General features: G+C 41.4%; 2 protein-coding genes and 1 non-coding gene across 4 annotated transcripts; all 3 read left to right on the top strand.

The window, feature by feature from the left end:
- The first annotated feature begins 6,763 nt into the window (after positions 1-6,763).
- Positions 6,764-11,889, top strand: LOC147145650 (uncharacterized). The gene is made up of 10 exons (XM_086033568.1): positions 6,764-6,839; positions 7,906-8,691; positions 8,774-9,259; positions 9,463-9,777; positions 9,857-10,065; positions 10,452-10,603; positions 10,979-11,221; positions 11,305-11,464; positions 11,588-11,663; positions 11,756-11,889. Exons 1-10 carry the CDS (start codon positions 6,770-6,772, stop codon positions 11,791-11,793), a joined length of 2,535 nt encoding a protein of 844 aa, XP_085889694.1. The 5' UTR covers positions 6,764-6,769; the 3' UTR covers positions 11,794-11,889.
- A 6,181-nt stretch (positions 11,890-18,070) lies between these two features.
- LOC147145649 (guanine nucleotide-binding protein G(I)/G(S)/G(O) subunit gamma-10) lies at positions 18,071-21,115 on the top strand. Of its 2 annotated transcripts, none has more exons than XM_086034326.1 (3): positions 18,071-18,337; positions 18,801-18,957; positions 20,286-21,115. In XM_086034326.1, exons 1-2 carry the CDS (start codon positions 18,248-18,250, stop codon positions 18,924-18,926), a joined length of 216 nt encoding a protein of 71 aa, XP_085890452.1. In that variant the 5' UTR covers positions 18,071-18,247; the 3' UTR covers positions 18,927-18,957; positions 20,286-21,115. The 2 variants fall into 2 exon arrangements, with proteins under 2 accessions (XP_085890452.1, XP_085890451.1); XM_086034325.1 differs by having other exon boundaries at positions 18,078-18,337; positions 18,801-18,927.
- A 4,674-nt stretch (positions 21,116-25,789) lies between these two features.
- Positions 25,790-25,861, top strand: trnac-gca (transfer RNA cysteine (anticodon GCA)). The gene has a single exon. It is a non-coding gene; the product is annotated as a tRNA-Cys (tRNA).
- Positions 25,862-26,815: the final 954 nt, after the last annotated feature.

The following is a 26,815-nucleotide window of genomic DNA, read 5'->3' as shown; positions in this document are numbered from 1 at the left end:
TCTCTGACTAATAATGATCAACAAATCATCTTCAAAATAAAGCATCAGATCAATTTGAAAAAAATATGTCTTGGTCTTCTTCCAACAAAAACAAGTGAAGTACGTTAATTTGCAAAAGAATGCTAAAAAAATGCTAATTTTTTTAAATGGATGTGATAATATTGCCCATAGCTCAGCTTTAGAAAACAGGTGAGCCGTGATTGGTCGTTATCTGAGCCCTGAGTAGTTGTGATGTCATTTTCAGTCGACAGAAGTGACAAAAATGGCCGCCCCCTGGGATGGCTAAAAATGGGTGGATTTTGCTCCTTAACTCACATTTCATTAATCACCATATATAATCATGAATCATATTGCCTTGTTTCAACTAGAGGGCCTGCATAGAAGATATTCTCGAAAAAAATATGATTGTGTTGACTTTCGCATTTAAGGAAAGTCAACGACCTTGCTCAGATAACGACCAATCATAGCTCAGCTTCAGAAAACAGGAAGAAAATACGTTTGGGTTGACTTCCTCTTTAAAGGTTTTCTGCACAATATTAATCAAAATGCCTTGTTTCAACTAGTGGGCCTGCATATAACATATTCTAGAAAAAAAAAAACGTTTGTGTGGACTTCCACTTTAAGATGTCAAATAATTGTAATATATTAAAAAAAAACAGGACAAAATGGCCTAAATTTCGTAACTCACTTTTTGTAAAAATTGAACTAAAGTACAGTGGGCTGGGGGTCTCTGATTACGTTTGCTTTGGGCCTCCAAATGACTAGCTACGGCCCTGAACTAAGCCAGCCAAAGTGTTTTCATTTGCAACTCGTGCATTGGTGATGAAGGCTGCTCGAAGCTGCCTGAACTTGTTAATTGTACGATACAATGACCACCGACACTTCACGCATGCGTCGCTGTACTATGCTTTTCAGTTGTGCGGAGATATTCTCATTCAGCATGGAGGTTTTCCCCCCGGTCAGTTGTGAGTCGATTGGTGAGGTGACGAGTGGACAGCCTGAACACGGGACAACGTTCAGTCATTTTCAATCATTTTAACCCTGTCAGTGCAAGGGTAATGTTTTGTTAGTAAAGTACATTAATATCACTGTAAAGAAGCCACATGGGACCCAAGACCATTAAAATTAACGTAGACGTGGCTTCAGCGGAAAGCAATTAGAGGGACGGTGGGGCCATGTTTTCACTAACAAGTTCATTTTATATATTTTTTGATCAGTAAAATGAAAAGAGTTGTCATTTTCTATTTCTATAGAAATGAGGAAATAAGTGACTCCATGAATAACGCCTCTTCTTAATGAGGAGAATGGCCGCGCCCCCTACCGTTCTATCCTTGTTCGGTCGGAGTCACTGGAGGAACCGATTACAAACTCTCCATTGGAAATCATTGCACTTTCATTGCTTATAACGTCCAAAAACGGTGATCGATTGGCACCAAAATTTATGTGGACATCTCTACCAATGCCCACTTCAACATATCAAAAGGATTAACCTCTCCGTGGTTGATTTATGTGAGGATGAGGAAATGTGGAAGTGAGCACAGCTACATAGATTTAGGCTGGGACCAGCACACACTGCTGCTTTGCTTAATAAAAAAATAAAAAAACACTACTTCTTTGCTGATCACGGTTAGGACGGGCAAGGCATTAAACACCAGTCAGGTCATTTACAGAGACTGAAGTGGAAATGAGGAGACATGCAAATTTATTTGGATGAGGAATGGCCCCAGTTTTTCGACCGACAACACGCTGTCCAATTTGGAACGTAACAGCCGACCGAAATGGTGCGTTCTAATGCGGCCACACTCAGTTGTGGAGTCGGATTTGCACGTTCAAGACACTCCCGGTGTTTGATGAGGTCTTACCTCACTCCGACGCCGCTTTACTCTCGCGGCTGCAAGCGGTGTCGGGCAACGCACGCGACTGCTTGGGAGGCAACCCCGCGACATGAAGACGCATGCTCATCACCTCCACTTGCTGCACACTAAAGAGGTAATGTTGTTGTGCTAACGCCTTTTGTTTTAACGGCCTGAAGCTAGTTGTTGCTATTAGCCGTCCCATTATACTAACTTTAGCCGGGGAGGGAAGAGGGGGGCGTAAAGCTCCAATCTGCCTGCTGCTGCTGCAAGCCGCCATCTCCTTCCTGGGAGTTGACACGAGTTTAGAGTCGCTAAATATCAACCATTCGGGGTTCGTGTGCGCATTCATGCTCTTGTCCGCTTCAGCTTGTGAAAGTCGAGGAGTAATCGCCACAGTATTTTTGATTTTGTGGAGTTGATCATGATGAGATCATGTTTTATGTCAATAAATTGTGCAGAACACTTTTATACTTTCACAGGTTGGAGTGGACAAGAGTAGAAATGTGCATTTGCATTTTGGTGTGGATCGGTCGCCGTTTTAGACAACAGAACTGACAAAGTGAGCAATATTACCACGCTTGTATGGCATTAGATCGATGCCACAATTACATAAGCGTAATGTCAAATACCGCATACAAAAATGTGTTTCGCGTGTATGTAATGTGAATTACCACGTACAAAAGTGTCTCGCGTGTACAAAAAGCATGTTTTGTGCGTTCAAAAATGTTTTTCGTGTGTACAAAACCATCCACACGCACGCACAAGATTTTTTTACGCTTGCTTATTCTCTCTACTATGCGTACAATACGCTGACTCATGCTTGTAATTCAGGCGTTGTAATTGTGCCACAATTCTTAACCAATCAGGAGTCGGACAGTAGGGCTGTCATGGTCTGTTCTTGTTGTGGTCATGTTTTGTTTTTGTTGTTCCTGGTTGCTCCAGTATGGGGAGTAGGTAGATCCTCTGCAGCGCACCTGTTTGTAATCTTAATCAATGGACTATTTAAGGACTGCCAAGCAGACAACTCCTTGTCGGCTTATTTCTCTGCTTGCTCGTGACCATAGCATCAAGTATTGAATTTTCTAGATGTCCCCTAATGTTTTCGCCATGTATTTTGCTCCTTTTGTTGCCTCAAGTTTTTCGCCATAGTAAGTATTGTATCTTGTATTATTAAAGCTACCCTCGGTTGAACTTTTTGGAATTGGGTGATCTTGTCCTTTTACAATTTTCGTTATTTCTTTCCTTGCCTTTTGCAAGCGTTTTGGTTGCTCTCGTTTTCCTGGTTTTGTCATACCAGCGCCTTTAGTTGCACTTTGTCGGTCTTGTGTATTTTTGTGTAATAAACCCTTTTTGCTCAAAACACCATCTGAGTCCACGCTTTTAGAGTCTGCTTTGGTTCCGGGTCCTCCCGGAACCCTGACCTGTCAAGGGCTAATTCTGATTGACTGTTTACTATCCAACCGTAACTAAGAAGGGGGGAGAAACCGGAAGAAAAAAAACTGCTGGTGTCTCAAGGGGCAATAACGTTAAATCAAACAAAGATACTTTGAAAAAAAAATACTTTTTTGAATTATTACCACAACAATATACCACACCCTTCCATCGACTGTTTGTGTTTGAGGCTTCCTGGATGTCGTACTTTCTGCTGGAAAATTCAATTGGATAGAAAACAGCCAATAGGAATTAGCCCCATTGTCCGACTCCTGATTGGTTAAGAATTATGGCACAATAATAACGCCTGAATCGCAACCGTGAATCAGCGTATTGTACGCGTAGTAGATGTATGCGTGCTTGTGGACGGTTTTGTACACGCGAAACACATTTTTGAACGCACAAAACATGCTTTTTGTGCGCTGTCTTTCACATTACATACACGCGAGACACTTTTGTACATTGTATTTCACATTACATACATGCGAAACACATTATTTGTACGCGGTATTTGACATTACGCTTACGTAATTGTGGCATCAATCTAACGCCATACGATTGCCTCCCACCCGTGACGTAGACCGTCAAAACTGAAAACATAACACAAGCCACGCCCCAAATGGGGGCGGGGCAATTAGTCATAAATCTAATCACAAAAAAAGACCTTAAATCACGACTGAGTCTTTTTTTTGGGGGGGGGGGCATTTTAGTACTGATGTCATTTTTACATGCAACCCTATTATATAAGTGCCAATGTTAAGCTCACCCAAGTGTCATTTTAAGGTTCGTGTGACAATGACATGGTGCTCCCCTTGTATTTATGAATGCGTTGAAACAAGACCCTGCTCAACTCTCAACCATCAGTCAAATACCACTATGTTTAGCATCTTTTTTATGACTACCGACTAGGCATCACTACATGTTTTGAGCTGCTAAATATATCCGCACTGGTTAGCACGTCCGCCTCACAGTTCAGAGGTCGTGGGTTCGATTCCGGCTCCGGCCTCCCTGTGTGGAGTTTGCATGTTCTCCCCGTGCCTGCGTGGGTTTCCTCCCACATTCCAAAAACATGCTTGGTAGGTTGATTGGACACTCTAAATTGCCTCTAGGTGTGATTGTGAGTGTGGATGTTTGTTTGTCTCTGTGTGCCTTGCGATTGGCTGGCAACCAATTCAGGGTGTCCCCCGCCTACTGCCCGAAGACAGCTGGGATAGGCTCCAGCACGCCCGCGACCCTTGCGAGGAGAGCGGTATAGATAATGGATGGATGGATGGAGTATATATCCCATGGGGGCGTCGAGGGGCTTTGCATGCCACGACGAGAGGCGCTACAGCCACCAGCTAGCTCATAAGCTAACCAGGGCTCCTCCCGGCCTGGTTGATGGCCCTCCTCGCTTGGTGCTGTCTGTGTGTGGGTCCACATAATAGTATTTGCACATTTTCAACATGTATAATATATGTAGAAAAAAATCTTTGAATTCCCTTGACATGGAATCCATCCTGTAATAAAAAAGGATGGTCAGATTACTTAGGGAGATTAATCCTACGATACTCATGAGCCATGAGTCCAGTGATTTGTCATCGCATTCACGTCTTTTGTCCACCTCTGCTGATAATGTGCTCCTAGTTACATAACTGTACCCAAATTACAGTAAGTGCTTGCTTTATAGCATAATTTCAGGAACATGTAAGTGCAGTTTACTGGCACAAAGAATTTGCCCGTATTGGGTAAGCACTCTATGTAAGGTAACAAGTTAATCAATTACTTTCACGATATAAAATGTTTTCAGACGGTGTACTGTACATGCCGTTATTAAATTAATTATTTAGACAAACTATTGCATAGCCACACTACAAAATGCAAAGTGTAATAACATTTGTTTATTTATCATGCTTGGTGAGAAATTATTTGAATGACATAGAGGTAATCTACTGTATATTAGCTATCATCTTCCTAAAGTAATGGCCTAAGTCATTTTTTCTTTTTTTCAGATTTCAGAAAACAAAAACAAAAATTGAACTAAATGCTGATATTATAGTAATTATATTATATTATATATATTATATTATAGTAAACCAGTCACACACACTCCTCTCACCAAGACTCACTTTCAAAAGCTTTCCCCCATCAACTTACTCACTGCCATTGACAAATTTATTTGTCTTTTCACAGTCCAGCCATTCAATCCCAGGAATTTATTTATATATTTTTTCCTTTTTTTTTTTTTTTTTTCAAACGTTAGGGTGAAAGAGGGTCTGAAAATGCCTGTCAGTGAATGATTTAATAATTGCATTTAGGTGTCGAATTGAAACATCTGTTTAACTAAGGATGTAGCCAGTTTTAGCAGAGGTGGCCAGTATCCTGAGAAGCAAAAATGGCAAAAACTATTTTTTTGTCAAAATATGACTCGTCCATGATTTTGAGATGGTGACGATAATATGTACTGCTTAGTCAATATAAACACAATAGCAACACTGAAAGGTGGTGCTTTTAAAAACATACCTGCACAATTCTATGGAAAAAAAAGTTTCAAATCCTATGTTGGTAAAAATAAATAGATAAATAAATATATATATAAATAACAATGAAAATAAAGTTGGTTAACTTTAAAAAAAAGTGGTGAACAGTATGAGCAAATAAGAGTCACGATATGTGTTTGTTTAAATTTTATGTAGGCTTATATTTTATAAATAAAATACTACATCTAATATTATAATACTTTCTATTAAATACATAACATATATTAAGTATCAATCATCCTCATTTTTAGACATTTAGCCAAAATATCTTTGGTTGGGTTTTATTAACTTGGTATCTACAGGTGATAGTCTCTTGATATATTACTGGTTTTGTGATACTCATTGTGACCTTATACTTCACTTATAATATACAGTTACACATGTACAGTTACTTCTCATTTTTATTTATTAAATCAAAGGGAATAGTATAGTTCAATTTCAAATTGAATTTAAATATAAAAAGCCATTTTACTAGCCTATTTGCCTACGTCCAAACATTGCATAATATACTTTGGTTTTTGTCTAACATTAACAGGGGAATGTACAAACTACATTCATCACTTTCTGTTGTCTTTTCAACTCTGCCCGATATTGACTGATTACCATAAAGTTTATTGACTCTGGGTTCGTTTTGTTTGAGCTCTATTTTGTAGAAATGGTTTTGATTAATATGTAACATTTCCCCTGAATGCCTCATCAGTATCAGCTTGTGTTTGACAAATGATTGTTTTGTATGATCCCTTGGAGAGAAATTCTGGCCTATAAATTCCCTCACTCTTTCCTCACCATCACCACCAGCTCCTGGGCTCACTCTTTGTCAAGGCAAAAGGTAAGCAATGATTTTCATGCATAACAGCACAGTTAAAAAAAAAATCAAGATTGCCTAATGCCGATTATTCACATTTAGTCAGTATAATACTGTATATGAACTTCATGTTTTTTCTTTCTCTTAGAGGTCGACACATGGCCAATATGGGGATGCCAAGAAGAGTATTACTGTTTCTGATTTTGCAGCTCATTACAAGAGGATCGGGTATAGTGTTGATTTTATTTTAATATTTTTTGGTTTGATGTCCTCTCACACACAGTTACAGAAGAATGGAAGTCATTCAAAGCAAATTAACCAAATACAGTGTACAAACAGAAAAAATAACTGCAATCTTCCAGGAAATTTAAGACTATCACTGTTATACTTCCTTTAAATGGACAGTGTGTACAAAGTTTTGAGTTTTCAACGTTCATTTTAAAAACCCACTATTAATTTCAATAATATGCAAAAAAATGTTCTATCACATCAACGTACTTTTTTTTTTTTAATCGTCGGTCTAGTAATAGCTAATTATATAATAGAGCACACCTCCCCTGCAGGAGGCTGCCATGTTTCGCTGCTATATTTCTGCTACGGATACCCGAAGAAGACAAACTTAAACTTAAACTTAAACTTAAACTTAAACTTAAAGAAACATAGTTCCTCAGCATCATGACTACAGTGCGAGTAACCAATGCAATGCACTTACTTCGTCACTTGAGGGAATACTACAAGTCGTTTGTGATGACATTTCGTTTGCACTTCTGCTGGAGAAATTGGTGGTAGGCTTGCAAAATGTGGTCTCTCGGACGGATTGTAGTGTGCGTGCTTCAAAATTCTAGATGGCACAAAATTCTACACACTGTGTCTTTAAATAGTGCACAGATAGTTGAACGTTACCACAGTTTGTGTTAATGTACTGGACTGTATAATAAGTAAATGGCATCAGTAGTAAAACAAAAAAACATTGCAAAATTGAAGCTTTGAAATTTGCCTTTGGCTTTGTCTTGCCACATTTTTGCCTGGAATCTGTACTTTTGTTCCGCTTTTGGCCATATTGGAGTTAACCTTTGAATTAAGGTTGAATTTCAACTTTGTTGACTGCTAAAATGTTCCGAATTCCAACATTGACCTAACTCCTAACTACCACCAAGATACAGTTCACACATTCATCATACCCTCAGATTGTAGTTCACACCGAAATCTTCCATCCCATTACTTTTTGTCAAGTGAGTTGTGTTTCTACGGATTCTTGTGGAAATTGCACTTAAATATGAATTACTCTTCTTAGGTTCAATTGTTTCCAGCTGTGACGCATGCCATGAAAAAGCAACGTGCCAAGAGTCACACCAAAGAGGCGACTCCTTTACCGGCTTCTCATGTGTCTGCAAAGACGGCTTCGTCGGCGATGGTCTCACTTGTTACAATACCTTAGCATGTGCGGATGGCTCGTGTTGTAGCCAAGGATATGAGTGGGTACCTAGCAGTGGCTGCGTGGACACTGACGAGTGCTCGCTCCCTGACTCATCATGCACGGCACCTCTACTTTGCCAAAACACACCCGGCTCTTACGAATGCCTGAAGCCTGCCGCACTATCCCGATCCGGCGTTTCCTCACAATCAGTCCAGTTCACTTGTGGAAACACAGTGTGTCCAACAGGCATGGACTGCATTGGAAATAATGGGACAAGATGTGCTGACCCCTGCGAGGTCTACTCTGTCCTGGATGATGACTGGCGTTCGACACAGCATGGAATGACCTCACCCGCAAAGTGCGACAGAAATGTTGAGTGGCATGGCTGGTATCGCTTATTTCTTGGGCAAAACAGTGCACATATTCCTGAGGGATGTGTCCCTGGATTTAAGTGTGGAACTCATATCACCGTTTCACTAAAGGAACCTCATCCCACACAGTCTGGTGTAATTGTAAGTCGTGCTATGTGTAATACCTGGAGTGATGATTGCTGCCGTTTTAGCTCACAACCCATCCATGTGAAGCTCTGCTCTACAGCAGCTTCTAGCTACTACGTCTACAAACTTGTGAAGACAAGAACGTGTTATTGGGCATACTGTGCAGGTACAAAAGAAAATCACATTTTAATGGTCTGTTTGTTTAAATGTTTTGTGGAGTCATTCGAACAGAACTCTTCTGTCCTCAGAGGTTAATGAAACAAGTTCTTTTACGACACCTGAACCTGAAGGTTCTGGATTTGAGCCAACAACAATCACCACTGAAACAACAACCCGTGTCATCGGTAGAACGACAACAACAACAAGGACCACTGGTACAACATATTCTTTCTCAACAACACCAGCGCGGCCTGTAGCTGAGGGAGAGGTCCGTCTGGCTAATGGCGGGAACAGCTCCTGCTCGGGCAGAGTTGAAATCTTCCACCGCGGACAGTGGGGAACAGTGTGTGACGACATCTGGGACCTGAAGCACGCACAAGTGGTGTGCAGACAGTTGGGCTGCGGCAGGGCCCTGGCGGCCACCCATAGGGCTCACTTTGGACAGGGCACAGGGCCCATTTGGCTGGACAACGTCAGATGCACCGGAAGCGAAGCAAAGCTGGGCCAGTGCACTCACCAAGGGATTGGATCGCACAACTGTGGTCACCATGAGGATGCTGGAGTGGTTTGCGAAGGTAAGAACTGCTGCAGCCAACAATTACGATACACAAATGCCAAAGGAAAATCTTTGAGGAAGTTTCATTTGGCTCCACCTATGATAACCATACACTTAATGTGTGGACTTTGACCCAAATCTATCAGCACCATCCTCGTAAAAAGATCTGAAAAGACCTTTTGATCTCTGCGGTTGTATTTTATCTGTATGTTGTTGTGTTAGCCGCTTCACCCGTGAGGCTGGTCAACTCCGACAAGCGCTGCTCTGGAAGAGTTGAGGTCTACCATAACGGACAATGGGGGACTGTGTGTGACGACATTTGGGACCTCACCAACGCCAACGTGGTGTGTCGACAGTTGGACTGCGGCAGGGCTCGCTCAGCGCTGCACAGTGCAGCTTTCGGACAGGGCAGCGGACCCATCTGGTTGGATGATGTCCGTTGTTTTGGAAATGAAACCTCAATAACGAGCTGCAGACATCTTGGTTTTGGGAGACACAACTGTGTTCACAGGGAGGATGCCAGTGTTGTTTGTGAAGGTAGCTTTCATTTATTTTGATTAAGTTTTGGTGTAATTACACAATGAAATGAATGAACCCATTTTTTTTTTTTGTTTAGACAATGAAGCTTCACTCAGACTTTCTCATCTTATTTGTGGTCCTGACAAAATCAAAGTGGGCCTGAATTCGGTTAGCATAACAAGTGCTGGCTACAACCCACTCTCTGGCAACCTGGCTGTCCGCAACTGTTCCAGGGTCAGGGTGCAAGGTCAAATTGTGTGGTACGAAGCTGATACTAAGGCAAATGCCTGTGGAAACACACTGACGGTAAAAAAACAACAAAAAAAAAACAGCTACACCTTGACACATATCTGGTGGGTCTCTTGCTGTCTTCAGGGGGTGAATCTGTTCACTTTGACAGATCCACCGAATTAGCTTGAATAAATTAGCTTGTCCGATGTATGGTGATACAGTTCTGAGTTAATATCCAAGGCGAACTTAAAACAAAATGTTATATGTAGCACTGATGACAGCCGTCTCTTGTTAGTGCCATATACTGTAAGTACAGTACTAATTTTCAAGATGTACCTCAACACACAAAACAAGTACTTATCCAGACTGAAGTCCTTGTTTTTCTTGAACTCTATCACTAATAAAAGGCTGTGATTGACTGAACAATTAATGTTCTTATCTTATGACCATCTGTCTTGCAGACCAACAGAACACATGCAATCTACTCCAATAATTTGTTTATCTACCCACTGAGCAACGCATCTTTCTCTGCCGCTGTCAATCTTCCTTTCTCGTGTGCCTATCCTTTGGACACAGACAGCAGGCTTGATGTAGCTGTCAGACCATTCCTGGAGTGAGTACTTATATCATAAATGGGACAATGTTTTTTGTGAAGTCATTGATCCAGCTCCTTTGGAAAAATGTGACTTGATCATATAGTGCTGTAGCAGGTGTACAGTACTGTATTTCTAGTCAGTGCTGATGGGAAATGTTCTGATGTCGATTGAAGTGCATTTGTATCCAGAGTCTTTGTCAGATAAAACAAAAGCATTTCTATGTTGTAGATATGGTAGATATTTTTTGCTGTAAAAAGCTAATATTCTAAATCAGCAAAGATTTTTGGACGTTATAGGATTTGTGTAAGTCTAATAAACTATGTTAAGAGTTGTAGATTGATAGTACAGAGAGACTATCACGTTGATTGATGATATGTGCTCTTTCTTGACAGTCTGGAAGGTGGTATTGTTGGCTCGGGTGACAAAGCCAGAGCCTCCATGGTCCTGTTCCGCAACTCCAACTATACAGAGCCTTATGAAGCGGGTGTGGTCTTCCTTCCAGTGGGCTCACCGTTGTATGTGGGGGTCTCTGTGGACAAGATAGATCCCAGCTTTGCAGTTGTTATGGAGGACTGCTTTGCCTCTCACTCCCCAAACCCTGACAACCCTGAGCGATACTCTCTCATCCACAACAAGTATGCGTCTGCTCAGTTGGGTTGACTACAGAGTCATGACTGAAAGATGATGCTAACCAATCATCTCCCCTTGGCTGCGTTAGATGTCCCGCTGACCGCCAACAAGTGTCAGTGGTTGAGAGTGGCTCATCCCTCCGGGCTCGTTTCGCGGCCCTGTTCTTCCTGCTTCAGGGGGAATACCGAGATGTTTACCTCCACTGTAGCCTCAGCCTGTGTGATCGGAGAAGGCACTCTTGCATTCCGGTAAGTAACATACTGTATTCCATTTAATTCACAGCATTTCAGTTCCTTATCCATTGGTTATTAACCACTTATTTCTGATGTTATGCTGTTGCTTTTCACATGCTTCCATGGTCTGACATGTAGCCTTGCACAAGGAGAGTACAACGCTCTGTCTCAAACTCTGCTCCTTTGAAGCCGCTCACCATTGGGCCAATTACTTGTAAGCATACTCACTCAGGTATCAGGCAATATGTTGACAAAATGGAATAAATAACAATGGGTATTTTCTTCCTCTTTCCTTTTTATCTTCAGGGGAGAAATCATCTGAGCGATATCAAGTCAAAGAATAAAACCGTTTGACTGTTCGGTTATTATTCAGCAAACCCAACAGCAAAAATGGTGACATGTAGTTTATATAAATTACAATAAATTGTATCATATTGTCAATTTGTATAATTATAATAAAAAACAAAAAATATATGAGTGTGCCTGTCTGCATTTGTTCCCAATAATAAATAAATATGTTGAATATCCAACTCAGTTGAGTGTGGGGAAAAGACTATGGCATCTTTTCAAGACTCAATCACGGCTCAGATTCAGGAAACAGGTCAGCCATGATTGGTCGTTGTGAGCAGTTGTGATGTCATTTTCAGTCGACAGAAGACAAAATGGCCGCCCCCGGAGATGGCTAAAAACGAGTGCATTTTGCTCCTTAACTTATATTCCACAAACGTAAAATTAATAAGAATGCTGTGTTTCAACTAGTGGGCCTGCTGGGAACATATTCTTGTAAAAAATATGTTATGGTTGACTTCCACTTTAAGTAGTAAAATCCACCCGTTTTTGTCCATCTCACGGGGCGGACATTTTGTCACTTGCTGTCGAGTGAAAATTACATTTCAGATGTTCAGGGCTCTGGTAACAATACAATATGCCATGGCTCAGCTTCAGAAAACAGGTCAGCCGTGATTGGTCAATATCTGATCCCTGACCAACTGTGGTGTCATTTTCACTCGACAGCAAGTGACAAAATGACAATTTGTTTAATTAACTACTCTCAAAATGCCCCTTTCTATTCAGCAATATAGCCACGCCCCCCACCCTATTCCTATGTCTTTGTCTTTAACCCTAGCCACTGCGCCTCAGGACTTGTCTACACGTAGCCGGGGTATTTTAACAACCGCAGGATTATATCTGGCGTTTTCAAAAACCCGGCTACATGTAGACAGGGCCCGAGTCATCAACACCAACAAATACTGCTGCTAACTACTTTTCACATAAATTGTTACACTTTACTATTGTAACTTTTTTAACATAGGCTAGGTTCACACCGCTGGTGTTAATGCTCAATTCAGATTTTTTTTTTAAATCTGATTTTTTTGTGTAAGCGTTCTCATGACATTATAAATGCGACCTCTGCCTTGTCTGCTGTATGAACACATGCGTCGTCAAAGTGGCCCGCATGTGCATAAGGAGAGACGACGTCACTCCCTTCGTTGTTTGCGAAAGTAAATGTGGTCCAGCGTGTCGGGGCATTTATACAGTGAAGCGATTAGGTAGGAGGTAGAAATACAGTATTTGGGGAAAATCACGAGGCGACGCTTTAATATCTAATTTCATGGAGATATCACATCATAACCGTGCGTGAAAAATGAATCGCTCTGAGCCGTGGCTGAATTACTACGATCGCCATAAATGTCCACTTTATGCTTCATGTTTCAAGTGGTATTAAATTAAAGTAAAATATAAAGTCAATAGTGTTAGTCAAAGCAACTTTGCAGATTTGATCCGCTGCTGCCAGTTTCCCTCTGCCTGCGCGGAGCACATTTTGGGCCCCGGATGGCATCAATGTCGGATATATGCAACGTGGCCGTTCAGACCGCGAACGCATTGGAGAAGATCGGATACGTATCTGATCTAGGACCACATGAAAGCGACCCAGGCTGCATTTGAAAAAATCGGAATTGAGCCGTTCAGACTGTCATAAAAAAATCAGATACAGGTCGCATATGGGCAAAAAAATCAGATCTTGTCTGCGGTGTGAACCTAGCCATAAACACTAAACCAACAACAAATATATTACAGCTTACCTGACTGTCTGTGGTCTGCCTGGGATGGTCAAGTTAAAATGCACTTGACTTACTTAATTGATGGTGCTGTAACTGTACGTTAATTGTCCACCGGGGGGCGCCTGTGCCTATTTAAACCGCTCTCGCGGCCAGGAAATGTTTGGTTGAACTCTATGACATAGCAAGCTGAAAGGACTACTGAGTGGCAGCTGCGATGGCCACGTTGGACTTAAGCTTTGACTGTAGGAACTTGCACCCCTTGGAATGCGGAGCGAGGTGTGTTTTTATGATTGTGGACACTTAATTTTGTGATTTATTGTTTCATTTAGTTACACCCAATTTGACTTTTTTGTTTGATACTGGGTGGTGATTTAATTTACTGAATACATGATGCAATTAGTCACTGCATTTGTATTTTTTTTAACCATTTATTTGTTTTCTATTTGTAGTTTAAATAAAAAAAGGGACAAATGCACCTGTCTGGAACCCTCCGTCATCATTCATTCCGGGGGACTGCTACAGGTGCGGTCGGACACATTTCTTCTTGAAAGGAGGAGGGGTCGGAGTGAGAGTTAATTCGAAACACTTTTTTACACACTATTAAGACAATACAAGGAACATTTATGATAAAATGTATGTCATGTATGATATTAATTGATGGATGAAAATTAAGGACATTTTGACTACAGTACTCTATATGCACGCAGCACTTCCGCGTTCAATGTCGTAAGGCACTGAAAGCTTTCAGTGCAGGGTAGACGCTGTAGCAGAGCCCAAGTCCGTAACCGACTCAAAAAGAACAGGGACCGCTCCAGGGTCCACCCGAATTCTAAAACTGCTTAGATCTCCAAGAGCCGTAATTTTTCTTTGATGGGACAGTTTAAAATGTTTAATGTGCCTGTAAAAAGCCTTAATGTGGCCTACGATCGATCACCACCAGAAAGAATACTGTGGCGATTACTTTGATATTTTCAGAGATTGCAGTGGAGATGTGCATGTGAATTTTGGTGGCAATTGATCGTCGTTTTCTAATTAATCCACGTTAAGCTTTTTGACATGAAGGATTTTAGACCGTCCTATTTTGACGGTTTGTGCTTTGGCAAAGACGACATCCACTATAATGATTATTATTCGCTGTTTGTCGTAGCTGTTAAATGTATTTTACTAATTAAAAGTAGTGAAGAAGATCCTCTCGTGGGACCACCAGTCTACAGAGTCCCGTCTGTTACAGGTAGTATTGCATTACCACCGTGTGGAGGTTGAGTGTCACTGCACTTTGACGTTCCCTACGTCGCTAGCTGAACCAGCTTGATGCTGTCACATTACAGTAAACTGACAACATGCAAGTTATCCTCGTGTCCGTATATTATCACACCATACTTCTAACACCGTCGTGCACCCTCTGAGGCAGCCGGGTGTGGGTTTGGTGGTGGTGCTACAGACCGAGCCTGCCGTTGTCCCCTCTATCGCATGTATCAGCCAATATTTTACTCTCGGCTAATAATACCAACTGTGTCGCGGTCAGCAGCTCTTCGCTTGACGGAGGGCTGCTCTTGCTTGGACTCGCTGTCTCAATCCTTAGACTCAGCCTTGTCAACATTTTGAAACAGATGTAATGCTTCCTCTACTGTATTATTATTATTATTATTATTATTATTTTTAACCATGTTGACTTTTGTCAAAAATCAATGATGTCGCTGAAATGTGGTTGCTATGGAAACCCGGCGCAGGAATAAGACCCTCATAAATATTTTTAGATTTTGTAATACAATAAAATGGCAGCATGAGAATAATATTTAAGACACAGGAAAAGTTGAAAGGCCAATAACATCGTTAATCCATGCAAACAGAGTAACAAAGGGGCTATAAGGGGCTAATAACACATAGAGCTGTCAAAATTAAGGCTGGGAATTCTAGTTGAACAAACGGCGTCCTTGTGTGGTTGACGGCTGTATTATTACATCAGCAGGGGGGTGAAATGCCGAAAACAGACTTTGGTGCGAATCTGTAACTACAAATTCATCCCTGCGAATGTTAACAATGCCCCAAATGTTGACAGTTAATAGAAATTCTCTGAAATAAAACTGCTTTTAACCAATGGCACTGGGCATGACCGGAAAGGACGATGCCTTTTTGAGAGTTTCCCGGAAATACGTCACACCCACTCTCTGTGCGTATTGGCCATTATTATTATTAATGATTTATTATTTCCAGAGCTGGGCAGTGCCGTCCCGGGGACGGAACGGACGCCCATTATTGGGGCAGAGGAAGGGGGGGCTGACACGTTTTAAAAAAGGGGCGGACTAAGCAAGGGCCAAGGGCGGAGGTGGATTTTAGTCCAGCCCACTAATCAACCCTCATGTGTGTGACGTGGTCACGAGGCGGCCAAAGTTCATCTCAACCTATTCGGCGAAATGGGCAAACGACAAAAATTGACTCCGAACACTTCAAGCGCGCCACTAGTTACCCAACTGCACAGGGGGGTTTTCAACACGAGATACAGCGCAAGTTCTACGAGTACGACAAGTGATGAGACAGAGCATCAGAGCCAGCACACCGGCGAGTGACGCCAGCATGTCGCTTGACTGTCCTGCTGGAGGAGTACGTAGCTTTAGTTGTGCTAAAGCTAATGCAAACAAATATTGCTCTCTTGGTGAAGTTCAACAGCTGTAAAAAACTCAAGAAAGTAAAAACATACCAGGTGTAATAAGCTCGTTACTACTTTGTTCATTTTCGTTCATTATAATAACCTAGATTCAGATGTAATTTCTGCAGTGTCGTTAATTGTTATTCATTTCATATGTCAATTATTTAATAAAAGACATTTTTGCTCACCCATCGTCCTGTTTTTTTGTTGTGTGGGGCCAGGGGACCTTGGTGCACAGAAATGGGAAGTAATGAAGTACAAATATTTCATTACTGGACTTAAGTAGTTTTTTCCAGTACTTTGTAATTCACAGAGTATTTATTTTATAGAATACTTTTTACATTTTACGGCCTAGATAGACCAATCCGACGTTGGCGAACTCTGACGACATCTACCCCCCGTGGCGTCTGGCTGACTGTCGGCACGTCACGATGGAAAAATGCACTGCAAAGCTGACCATTAAAGTACTTTCTGCGCATGCGTGAGATGTAGTACTCCTCCAAACCATCGGTGGCGAAAGTCACTATTGTTCGTGGTTAGAAAAAGCCAACCGGAAAGCTATTGGCCAGTGGCAGATTATAAAAACGTAAACAATGCATTCAGCTATATTTTTTGCTCATGATGAACACCCACACGAAGCAAACACTCACGCTCTTGACAAAGTATCGTAAAATACATTGTCAACCCTTGCTCTTGTACTTGTAAGATTAAGGCAGCAATGGCGTGCTCACTGTTTATCCATATTTGTCACTTGCTGTTTTTACCCCGTGCGCTGATTCGCTAGCTAACAGCCAATCAGAGTGACCAAATTTCATGACTCCCCATGCCGATTCAACATGCTGAAACGCCCACCAGACGCTTCCTGACGGGGTCCGATGTTACAATGGTGTTCGCTATATCAATCAGATGGCGCAATATGACACCACAACGCTTAAAGACATCCGACATCGGATTGGTGTATCTAGGCCTTTATACGTTACTTTTTAACACCAATATCTGTACTTTTTGATCCATTCATATTCAAAACAGTGTCATTACTTTTGTTTTACCTGATGCGTGATGATGAAAAAATAAATTAGACCAATGTTTGTGGCTCCGCCAATCATATAAAGGGTTACACCTGGTCCCGGACGTCCCAGCTTGTGATTGGATCTTTCTCAAGCTATGACATCACCCCAGAAGACGCTCTGCTACCCACAAACAGAAGATAATTTAATGGAAGGTGAGAAGTAACATGATCGATGTGGAGTGTGTCGACTAACAATTCTTGGCAAAAGCATTATGTCCTCCTGTGTAAACCTAAAGTTCATGAGCTTGCCGCCTACAAGAATCCCAATCTGAGAAAACATGTCGAGGTAAAACTGTTTATTACACTTTTGTTAGCTTGGCCCTGGTTAATGACGTTAGTTTAGCATAAGCGGTATTAGCGTGGTAGACCATTTGGTTCAATTTGTTTGCTTTCAGAAAGACTTGAAATTATGAACTATTAGAACTAAAATAAAACAATCCAGTCAGTTTAAAGCGTTTAAGTGACGACCTTTCAAATTTAATAGCCTTCAAATTATATGACATGAGAAGGAAACAGCCTTTTACTTTTACTAACGAAGTACATTTTAGAGCCTGTCCTTTTTTTTACTTTTACTTAAGTAATTAATTCAATGAGTTCTTTTACCAAAGTTATTTTTTTTACGAGCAATTGTACTTTTACTCAAGTACAGAATATCAGTACTTTTCCCATCTCTTTTGGTGCATGGTCATTCTAGCCTAGGGCCCCCTGGGGTCTAGAAACGCCCCTGGCCTGTCCTCACAATAATAATGGACAGTACCATTTACTGTCCTTTCACACACGTACGCCACAAATCAATATGCTTACTGTCTTTCTGCACTGTTGTACGTATTCGTGTTCTACAGGGGCGTTTGATTGACATGCAGAAAACCAATTACAATGGCCTGCTGGGAGGGACAACGTAGCAGCCACGGGATCCCATTCGGCGAAGGGCTTTCGCGTCTTTGGACCAATTTCCTCTCGCTGGTAGACGTGTCCTACTTCTAAAGAGTGCTTGACTTTTCTCACTCACAACGGTCGTCATGTCCAATAACAACGCCAGCAACAACTTAATCATCGCCCAGAGGGCTGTAAAGCAGCTCCGCTTGGAGGCCAGCATCCGGAGGATCAAGGTACCAGCGGCCGACGCGGACACACATTCGCCGAGAGAGCAACAAGCTAAGCGACTGCTGAATGGCGGAGACAAACTGAATGTCCAGGGAATAAACACGCGTCCGCATTTGACTTTTACACAGAGGAGAGCAAAAATATTGGGCTTTGGCAAACTACACGTTGTCGCGCTCTTCTACTTTACCACTGAGCGTGAAAACTTTGAACTGGCAAGTTCCGCGTTGACGCAAGTTGTACTGTGTGGCAAAGTTACTTTGCGTACGTGACGAAAACGTCCTAATCACGTGAAAACAGACGTTTGTGTAAGCACGCAGTGTCGCTGACACGCAACAGTACACGCACTGTTTCGCCGTTGCTTGCAAATCGTGTGCAAATAACAGTCAGGCCTGTTGTGTGGATTTTTTTGCGGTTGACATGACGTCTGTGTTTGCGCCCCACCATGCTAACGTCGTGTATGGCTCGCAGGTGTCTCAGGCTGCTGCAGAGTTGAGGAACTTCTGTCTCCAAAATGCCTCCAAGGACCCGCTCCTGGTCGGTGTGCCCTCCAGCGATAATCCCTTTAGACCACCAAAGTCCTGCTCCCTGTTCTGAGGTATCGGCGCAGTGGGAAACTCATGACATGGCACGTCATGCACGAATTACACACAATTTGAGTTTTGCCTGCAGAATCTAATGAGATTCAACATAAGAGTTGTCAAAAATCAAACATGATAATGCTCACTTTTAAATTGACATTGCTACAGAGGTGTAACCTGAATTTATATAGCAGTATGACCCTAGTGAAAACATGGCCATCCCGGCCCCGCCGTCCCTTTGGTGAAGTTATAAATACATGAATCCTTGTCATATATGTGTTTGAATAGTTGAATGTGTGTCATATTTAAGACGTTTGTTTGATTTATGTTGCACTATTTATTTTTAATTTTTAAACAAACTGTGACAAACAAACAAAGATGTGCAAGACATTTTAAATGCTACATTGTTTAGAAAAGGAAAAGGGGGAGAAAAAAACCTTTCAAATAAACCGGTCTTAGAAATGAAAGTTGCTGTAACAAATGATTCCCTGCTACTTATGGTGTCTTGCAAGCAGTTGCGTGCATAATTGTTTCTACATTAGAGCCCTCATGAATAAGTTGGATAGAATGTGCTGGTGTGCCTAGTGATCGGCAGGGGCACGGCCAGAAATTTTTCAGTGGAGTGGCCAGTGTGATGCATCATCTCATGGGCTGTAGATGGGTGGCATGTGATAAATGCACACATATTCAGAAACTTGCTCAACACCCTCATAATACAAGCAGGATCAAGTCTAAATAAAACGTAACATTTTGTTGAGATTAATTTATTACATAGAGCAATTTTATTTGCTGTTGCTTGATTTTTGTTTACTATCACTTAGTCTACTTCTATCTCATGCACTTATTTGCATTTGCTAGCTAACAACCAATCATAATGAGAAATTGTCAGACGGACAGACACCATTTTGCATACTGCAATTGATGGCCCATCTATTCAAATCGTATCAAAAAAGCACAATGACGCAAAAATGTCTTAATTCTTAATACTTAAATTGTCAACCCTCGCTCTTGTACTTGTAAGAACATTAAGGCAACAACGGCGTGCGCACTGTTTATCCGCATTTCCCGTTGGTGCTCCGAGCGCTGATTTGCTAGCTAACAGCCAATCAGTGACCAAATGTTATGACTGGCGACGCCGATTCAACATGCGTAAATGCCCACCAGACTCTTCCTGACTGATTACGAGGCTACGACGGTGGTTACTACACCAATCAGACGCCACGACGCGTCACGACCTCCGATTGGTGTATGTAGGCCTTTAAACATCCCATTTCCAAAGTGACCATAGTCAACTTGTGCAGGAAAGCAAAGAGGCAATACAGTACACGTATAGGAAACTGACATTTTCAACTTTTTTCCTTCCCCCCCCTTTTAGCTTGGCAAGAGCAATGAAGAATTTCTCAATCCATACAACTAAGGCTGTCTTCAATTTTAATTAATGTTGCTGTAGATCTACCAGCAGCTCCGTCCTCGACGTCAGGATGGATGATTTCAGGAGGAGGATCGGTCCATTTGTTTGCCAAAACAATTCATCAGTAACATTCATGCTGCATCAAACATGTGGAGTCCAACAATGGTCAAGAAATCACACGAACATTGCTAATAGAGTATAAATAAATAGAGCTGAGAGAGTAAGTATGTCTTTGTTTTTCTAGATATTTGTTGCCCCAATTTATATTATTATTTTATGTTCAGTGCAGCAGATAAAAACATATATTAATTTAAAACCCAGCGCTGTTGTGTCATACAGGATACTTTACTCAAACACTAAAGACAGGCATAGAATTTAACTCGTGGACATCAGAATATTTATGAGGTGTGATTCACTTTTCAGATATTTATAGTTAGTGTTCTCACTATTGAGACACTACGACATGGTACAGACTTAATTTTTTCTTTTTTTTAATAGCTTGCTGGTGTTGCATTATTTACTTGTACTGTTACCATCTTAAAAGAACATGCCTTACACTATTTGAGTAGTGACTTACTGTACATCACTTTATATACGCAAATAGCCAAATAGCAGCTATTTTGAAAACATGCTAATGAATCTTGCTGAAGTGACCTGTTGCGTGACCTGTTTTCCACAATGGTATTATATGCCATGCAACCAAATCTTTTACTACTGGTACCCTATGTTTTCCTTGTCTTTGCTACTGTGAGCAACATTTTTAGAAATTAAATTTCTTTTTCATACACTGACAAGTTGTTTTTTATGGGTTTGCAAGCATCATTTGGAACCATTGTTGTGATTGCCATTGCTACAAAAAGACCCTTACGAATGTGGTATGTAAGAAGATGCTTTCTTTGGGTTTGACATCTGAAACGTTTATTTTGACATTGCGGAGGGTGGAAACCAAATCACCCTTTGATCAAAATGTTCTCTTGTGTTGACTTTTACCATTCATTTACTGCCTTGAATTCACAGATTTGTCTTGAATCACCTTCTTTTTGATAAATAGAGATGGCTCAGATCAGATGTCTTGAAAACTATCCCTATGCAGGTGCCAAAATGGCTGAAGACTCATTTACAGAAACGGTTTAAATCACGTGCATGCACTGTCTGCTTTTCCTAACCCAAAGTGTATTTTTAATATTCTACTCTGAGTATATGAGTTGAAAATATGAGCGATGGTAGTATTGTGTCAGTTGCTGGTGAGTGTGTACTTTTCCCTGGGGGAACCTTAGAAAAGCTAATTCTATTCACACGCACACAGCAACAGTCATGTGCTCGGTTGGCCATTCATAAATGGGTGTGACGTACTTGCACATGCGCATGTCATTCCTTCCCTTGAGAAATATCACTTTTTAATAAGAATAATAATAAGAATGCCTTTATTGATCCCACAGTGGGGAAATTTTCATTGTTACAGTAGCAAAGATATAGGTCACACAGGGGCGGCGGCATAATGTGGCCATTAATGTATAACATTGACGGCAAACATTTAGAATCAAACCTATGTAGATATACGCAGTAACATGTGTATATACACATGTGTATACACACCAACCTACATCTACATAAAAAATATGAGGAACACTCATTTCGGCCTGTACATAGTACAGAGGAAAAAATACTCTAAGTGACAGTGCTGCAGTGCTGTAGTGAAATGTAAGGAACAGCATTGGATAAAAATAAAACTAGACTAACAGTAGTGGGGAATGTTGAGTATTGCACGGTATTACAGTAGTGGGGAATATTGGGTATTGCACGATACGAGCTCAGGTGCAGGACTGCACAATTGCACTAATGACCGCCAGTTTGTAGAGACTACACAATGTTCTTGTTAAAGAGTCTGACAGCAGCAGGCAAGAAGGAACGGCGGAATCTCTCCTTTGCACAGCGAGGGTGTAACAGTCTGTCACTGAAGGTGCTGTGGAGTGCTGTTAGGGTGCCCTGGAGGGGGTGGTCCGGGTTTCAGTGTTTAGACTAGTATGACAATTCCAGTGGTTTATGTAAACCAACAAAAAAAGATCACTTTGGTCAATGTTTACAAAATTGTTTACTTAGGAATACAAGTGAACTTCTAGATCAGGGGTCGGCAATCTTTAACACTCAAAGAGCCATTTCGACCCGGTTTCCATGGAAAACAAAACACTGGGAGACGCAAACACTTTTTGATATCTGAAATGAAGTTGTTAGCCTATACAATATCTTTACACTTGTAAAATAATGTGTTGCTTATGAAATCAATGCAGTGAGTCCATCCATGTTTCAGAAAATTAAATTTCATTTATTAAATGAACACATTTTGAACTCTTAAAAAAGCATTGCAGTTGAAGGTCTCTTTCAAATGAATTAAAAAGATGAACTTAAATGCTCCATCTAGCAAACAAAAATGCTGTGAGCCGCCATCCTTTGGGCTTGACGGTGTAGCCTCGACCTGAATTTAAAAATACAATGGAAAAAAGAGCACTCTTTCACCGAACAATGAAAATAAATATTTGAAAAATAACTGCCTGAATATTTATTTTACCTGGTTAATGAGACTTCTGCTCCTGAACCTTAAATGGAAGAAGCTTGGGACGACTACAACCATACCTAGACCTGGCTGTCCACCCAAACCGAGCAATCATTGGAGAAGAGCCTTGGTGAGAGAGGTAAAGAAGAACCCAAAGATCACTGTGGCCGAGCTCCAGATATGCTGTTGGGAGATGGGAGAAAGTTCCACAAAGTCATCTATCACTGCAGCCCTCACCAGTCGGGGCTTTATTGCAGAGTGGCCCGATGGAAGCCCCTCCACAGTTAAGCACACATGAAAGCCCGCAAAGAGTTTGCCGAAAAACACATGAAGGTCTCTCAGACTATGAGAAATAATATTCAATGGTCTGATGAGACCAAGATTGAAATTTTTGGTGTTAATTCTATGAGGTATGTGTGGAGAAACCCAGGCACTGCTCATCACCTGCCCAACACAATCCCTACAGTGAAACATGGGGGTGGGAGCATCATGTTGTGGGGTGTTTTTCAGCTGCAGGGACAGGACCACTGGTTGCAACTGAAGGAAAGATGAATGCGGTCAAGTACAGAGATATCATGTGAAAGGGGGTGTAGCTTAGTGGTAATACATTTAACTGCAGCTCAGGGGTTCCATTATCAAAACTGGGTAGCCCCTTAAAATGTTCTATGCGCTTGGGCAGGAACCATTTGTTTGTATTAATACCTTCAGAAGAAGAAGGCTGTAAGTGGGTGTATCTCAGTGGTAGAGCATTTGACTGCATGTCAGGAGGTCCCCAGTTCAACTCTGGGTACCTGCTTGATCTGTTGTTTGCAGTTTAATACATTAGAGGACACATCCACTAATACCTTTGAAGTATTTGTTCAGTATTAGCATCGGGCTGGTAACTACTGACTATAGATAGATGGCTGAATATTAGCCATATGTTGATCAGACGATAATTGCATTACACATTTTTGGTCATCACACGCAAACCTCTAAATGTCCTTACACATTAGCAGTCATAATCAATAGAAAGGGAAGAAATAAAACAATTTGCGTCTTGTATAACAGACACACACCAACAGGCTTTCACGTAACAACTTTGTCTAATGTAATGGAATGTGGCTTTGAGAGATATCTGACGGAGCTAGAAGTCCTTGTGACCAAGGATGTTTCCAGGCCAGACGACCTGCTCCTTGAAGTGATTAACCACAGATGGGAAGATCAGAACCAACGTTTTTGATCGGAACTTAGGCTATATGACAAGCACAAACACGATATATGTGGGGGTTGCGTCTTAGACAGCGGCCTTTTCTCACTTCGCCCCCATGGGTGTGTGTGTTCGCGAGGTAAGAAAAGAAGCCCAGATCTGACTTTGTCTGATTGATTATTTCAGAGATTGAAAGAAATGGACGAGCAAATTCAACCAACTTGCGTGAGTCTTGATTTACATTGGATGCTTTCTTGAAAGATGAAACGAACACGCATTGGAAAATGGTTGTGGTTTGTGAACTAACAATTGAGCTTACATCCCACGTGAGTGACCTGATGAAATTTTCCAACAATTTGATGACCCTGACGTGATCTTCCAAGGAGGATGTCCATTGGAGATTCCGTGGCTTGCTCTTAACTCTACAATATTCTTGAGACTGGCGCCAGCAAAAATAAAAGGTAAGGGAGTGCCTGTTTACACAAAATCTCCCGATGGTGTTTCTATCATATTGTGGAGTTGAAGAGCGTGGCCGAAAATAGTATTAGATAAATGCTCTGAAATGCAGGAATTTATTGCTGTGCATTGGTTGATATTTTGTTGCTTGTGTGTTGTTATTGACGTTATTTACTTAAGCAGTGTTGTGTAAAGTGCTCTAAATGTGTCGTTGTGCTGTTATCACTTGTTGGTGTGATTGCTGTAGGCCAGCGGCCAGCGGTAGCCACCATGAGGGCCTGGGAGCCCAGTGCCGAGGGCACCAGAGTGCCGCTGAGGGCCTCTGAGGGAGGCACAGCTGATTAGCAGCGTGTGCGAGTGACCCCACAGCGAAGGCTTGTGACGTATATGCAGAGTTCACGAGATAGGGCAATCGGGGATTGTCCGAGTCGCCATTTATAATCAACATTTAATCAAGTGTTTGAAAATGATACGCTTTTGTCAATAATTGTAAGCTTGTTTGTAAACTTGAAATGTTTGGTCTACATTGCGGCGATGCTATGAGCTTGACTGTTGTGTGTTCGAGACAGCTGGAAAAAAGGAGGAGTGATAAAAGGAGAAAGGAAATAAAATGAGGGGGCATTGCTGTTAGACGCAGGGATGGTTAGATGAAAATAATCTGTTTCATTTATCACGGGGGAACATCCCAGTGTTACGGTAACGGGGAAAAAAACAAATTACGTTAAAATCTAGCAGAGTTTAAAGCAGATGGCGGTGTAAACATGAATGGCTGTACTTTTAACTCATTCACTGCCAGACATTTTCAGACCCTCTTTTACCCTAACCTTTGAAAAAAAAAATATCAATAAATTCCTGGGATTGATTGGCTGGACTGTGAACAGACAAATAAATGTGTCAATGGCAGTGAGTGAATTAATGGGTGAAAGCTTTTGAAAGGGAGTCTTAGTGAGAGGAGTGTGTGTGACTGGTTATGCTGTACATGCAAGGTCACGCAACTAGTGTGTGGCTTCTAAGCCAAACTTGTCTTTTTTTTTTCCTTCCCAATACTCAAACTCTCTGAGTCTCTGCTCTTTTCAGCTGATAAGAAGGGCCGTTTGTTTGGTCTACAACTTGTTTCCTTCTTTTCTTGCTGCCCCACTATGTTGTTTGTCATTAAGTTGACTTTTCATATTGTGTTGCATGAAGCTAATATTTTTTTTCAGGATTTCATTGGCATGGTCAATAAAGGAGTTTATGTTCCCCATAAGCAATCAATGAGCCTTAAATCTATAGGGGGGTGTAGCTCAGTGGTAGAGCATTTGACTGCAGATCAACAGGTCCCCAGTTCAAGTCTGGGTACCCCCTTGAACTTTTTTATGAAGTTCAAGACTTGAGTGAGACATCCACTTGACAAGGACTATTTCTTTTGTATTTACACCTTAAACAGAAAAGTCAGACCATAAAGTGGTGTAGCTCAGTGGTAGTGCATTTGACTGCAGATCAAGAGGTCCCCAGTTCAAGTCTGGGTACCCCTTTGAGCTGTTAGTTGAAGTTCAAGACATGAGTGGAAGCATCCATTTATGCCAAGGACTATTTCTTTTGTATTTACACCTTAAACAGAAAAATCAGACCATAAAGTGCTGTAGCTCAGTGGTAGTGCATTTGACTGCATATCAAGAGGTCCCTGCTTCAGTTCTGCGTACCCCCTTGAACTCTTGTTTGCACTTCAAAACTTGAGTGGACAAACCGTTGGCAAGGGTAATTTTTTTAATTGACAACTTAAACAGAAAAAGAAGACTCTATACGGGGGTGTAGCTCAGTGCTAGAGCATTTGACTGCAGATCAAGAGGTCTCCAGTTCAAGTCTGCGTACCCCCTTGAACTGTTATATGAAGTTCAAGACTTGTGTGGACACATCCACTTCTGACTGTATGGCAAGGACTATTTTTTGTATTGACAACTTCAAAAGAAGAAAGCACCAGGGAAGGGGATGTAGCTCAGTGGTAGTGCATTTGACTGCTGATCAAGAGGTCCCCAGTTCAAGTGAGGGTACCCCTTTGAGCTGTTATTTGAAGTTCAAGACATGAGTGGACACATCCTTATGGCAAGGACCATTTCTTTTGTATTTACACCTTAAACAGAAAAATCAGACCATAAAGTGCTGTAGCTCAGTGGTAGTGCATTTGACTGCATATCAAGAGGTCCCTGCTTCAGTTCTGGGTACCCCCTTGAACTCTTGTTTGCACTTCAAAACTTGAGTGGACAAATCCAGTTGGCAAGGATAATTTTTTTAATTGACAACTTAAACAGAAAAAGAAGG

This window comes from Filicampus tigris, chromosome 6, assembly GCF_054856515.1.
Source record: "Filicampus tigris isolate MCC_2025a chromosome 6, RoL_Ftig_1.0, whole genome shotgun sequence".
NCBI lineage: Eukaryota > Metazoa > Chordata > Actinopteri > Syngnathiformes > Syngnathidae > Filicampus > Filicampus tigris.
This window is presented reverse-complemented; position numbering and strand designations above follow the sequence as displayed.

Bases quoted from the DNA above. Each gene is read 5' to 3' on its own strand.
- LOC147145650 (XM_086033568.1), top strand. From the start codon at position 6,770: ATGGCCAATATGGGGATGCCAAGAAGAGTATTACTGTTTCTGATTTTG. The intron at 9,778-9,856 runs GTAGCTTTCATT...TTTTTTGTTTAG, and splicing joins TGCCAGTGTTGTTTGTGAAG to ACAATGAAGCTTCACTCAGA. The intron at 10,604-10,978 runs GTGAGTACTTAT...CTTTCTTGACAG, and splicing joins GCTGTCAGACCATTCCTGGA to TCTGGAAGGTGGTATTGTTG.
- LOC147145649 (XM_086034326.1), top strand. From the start codon at position 18,248: ATGTCCAATAACAACGCCAGCAACAACTTAATCATCGCCCAGAGGGCT. The intron at 18,338-18,800 runs GTACCAGCGGCC...TATGGCTCGCAG, and splicing joins CCAGCATCCGGAGGATCAAG to GTGTCTCAGGCTGCTGCAGA.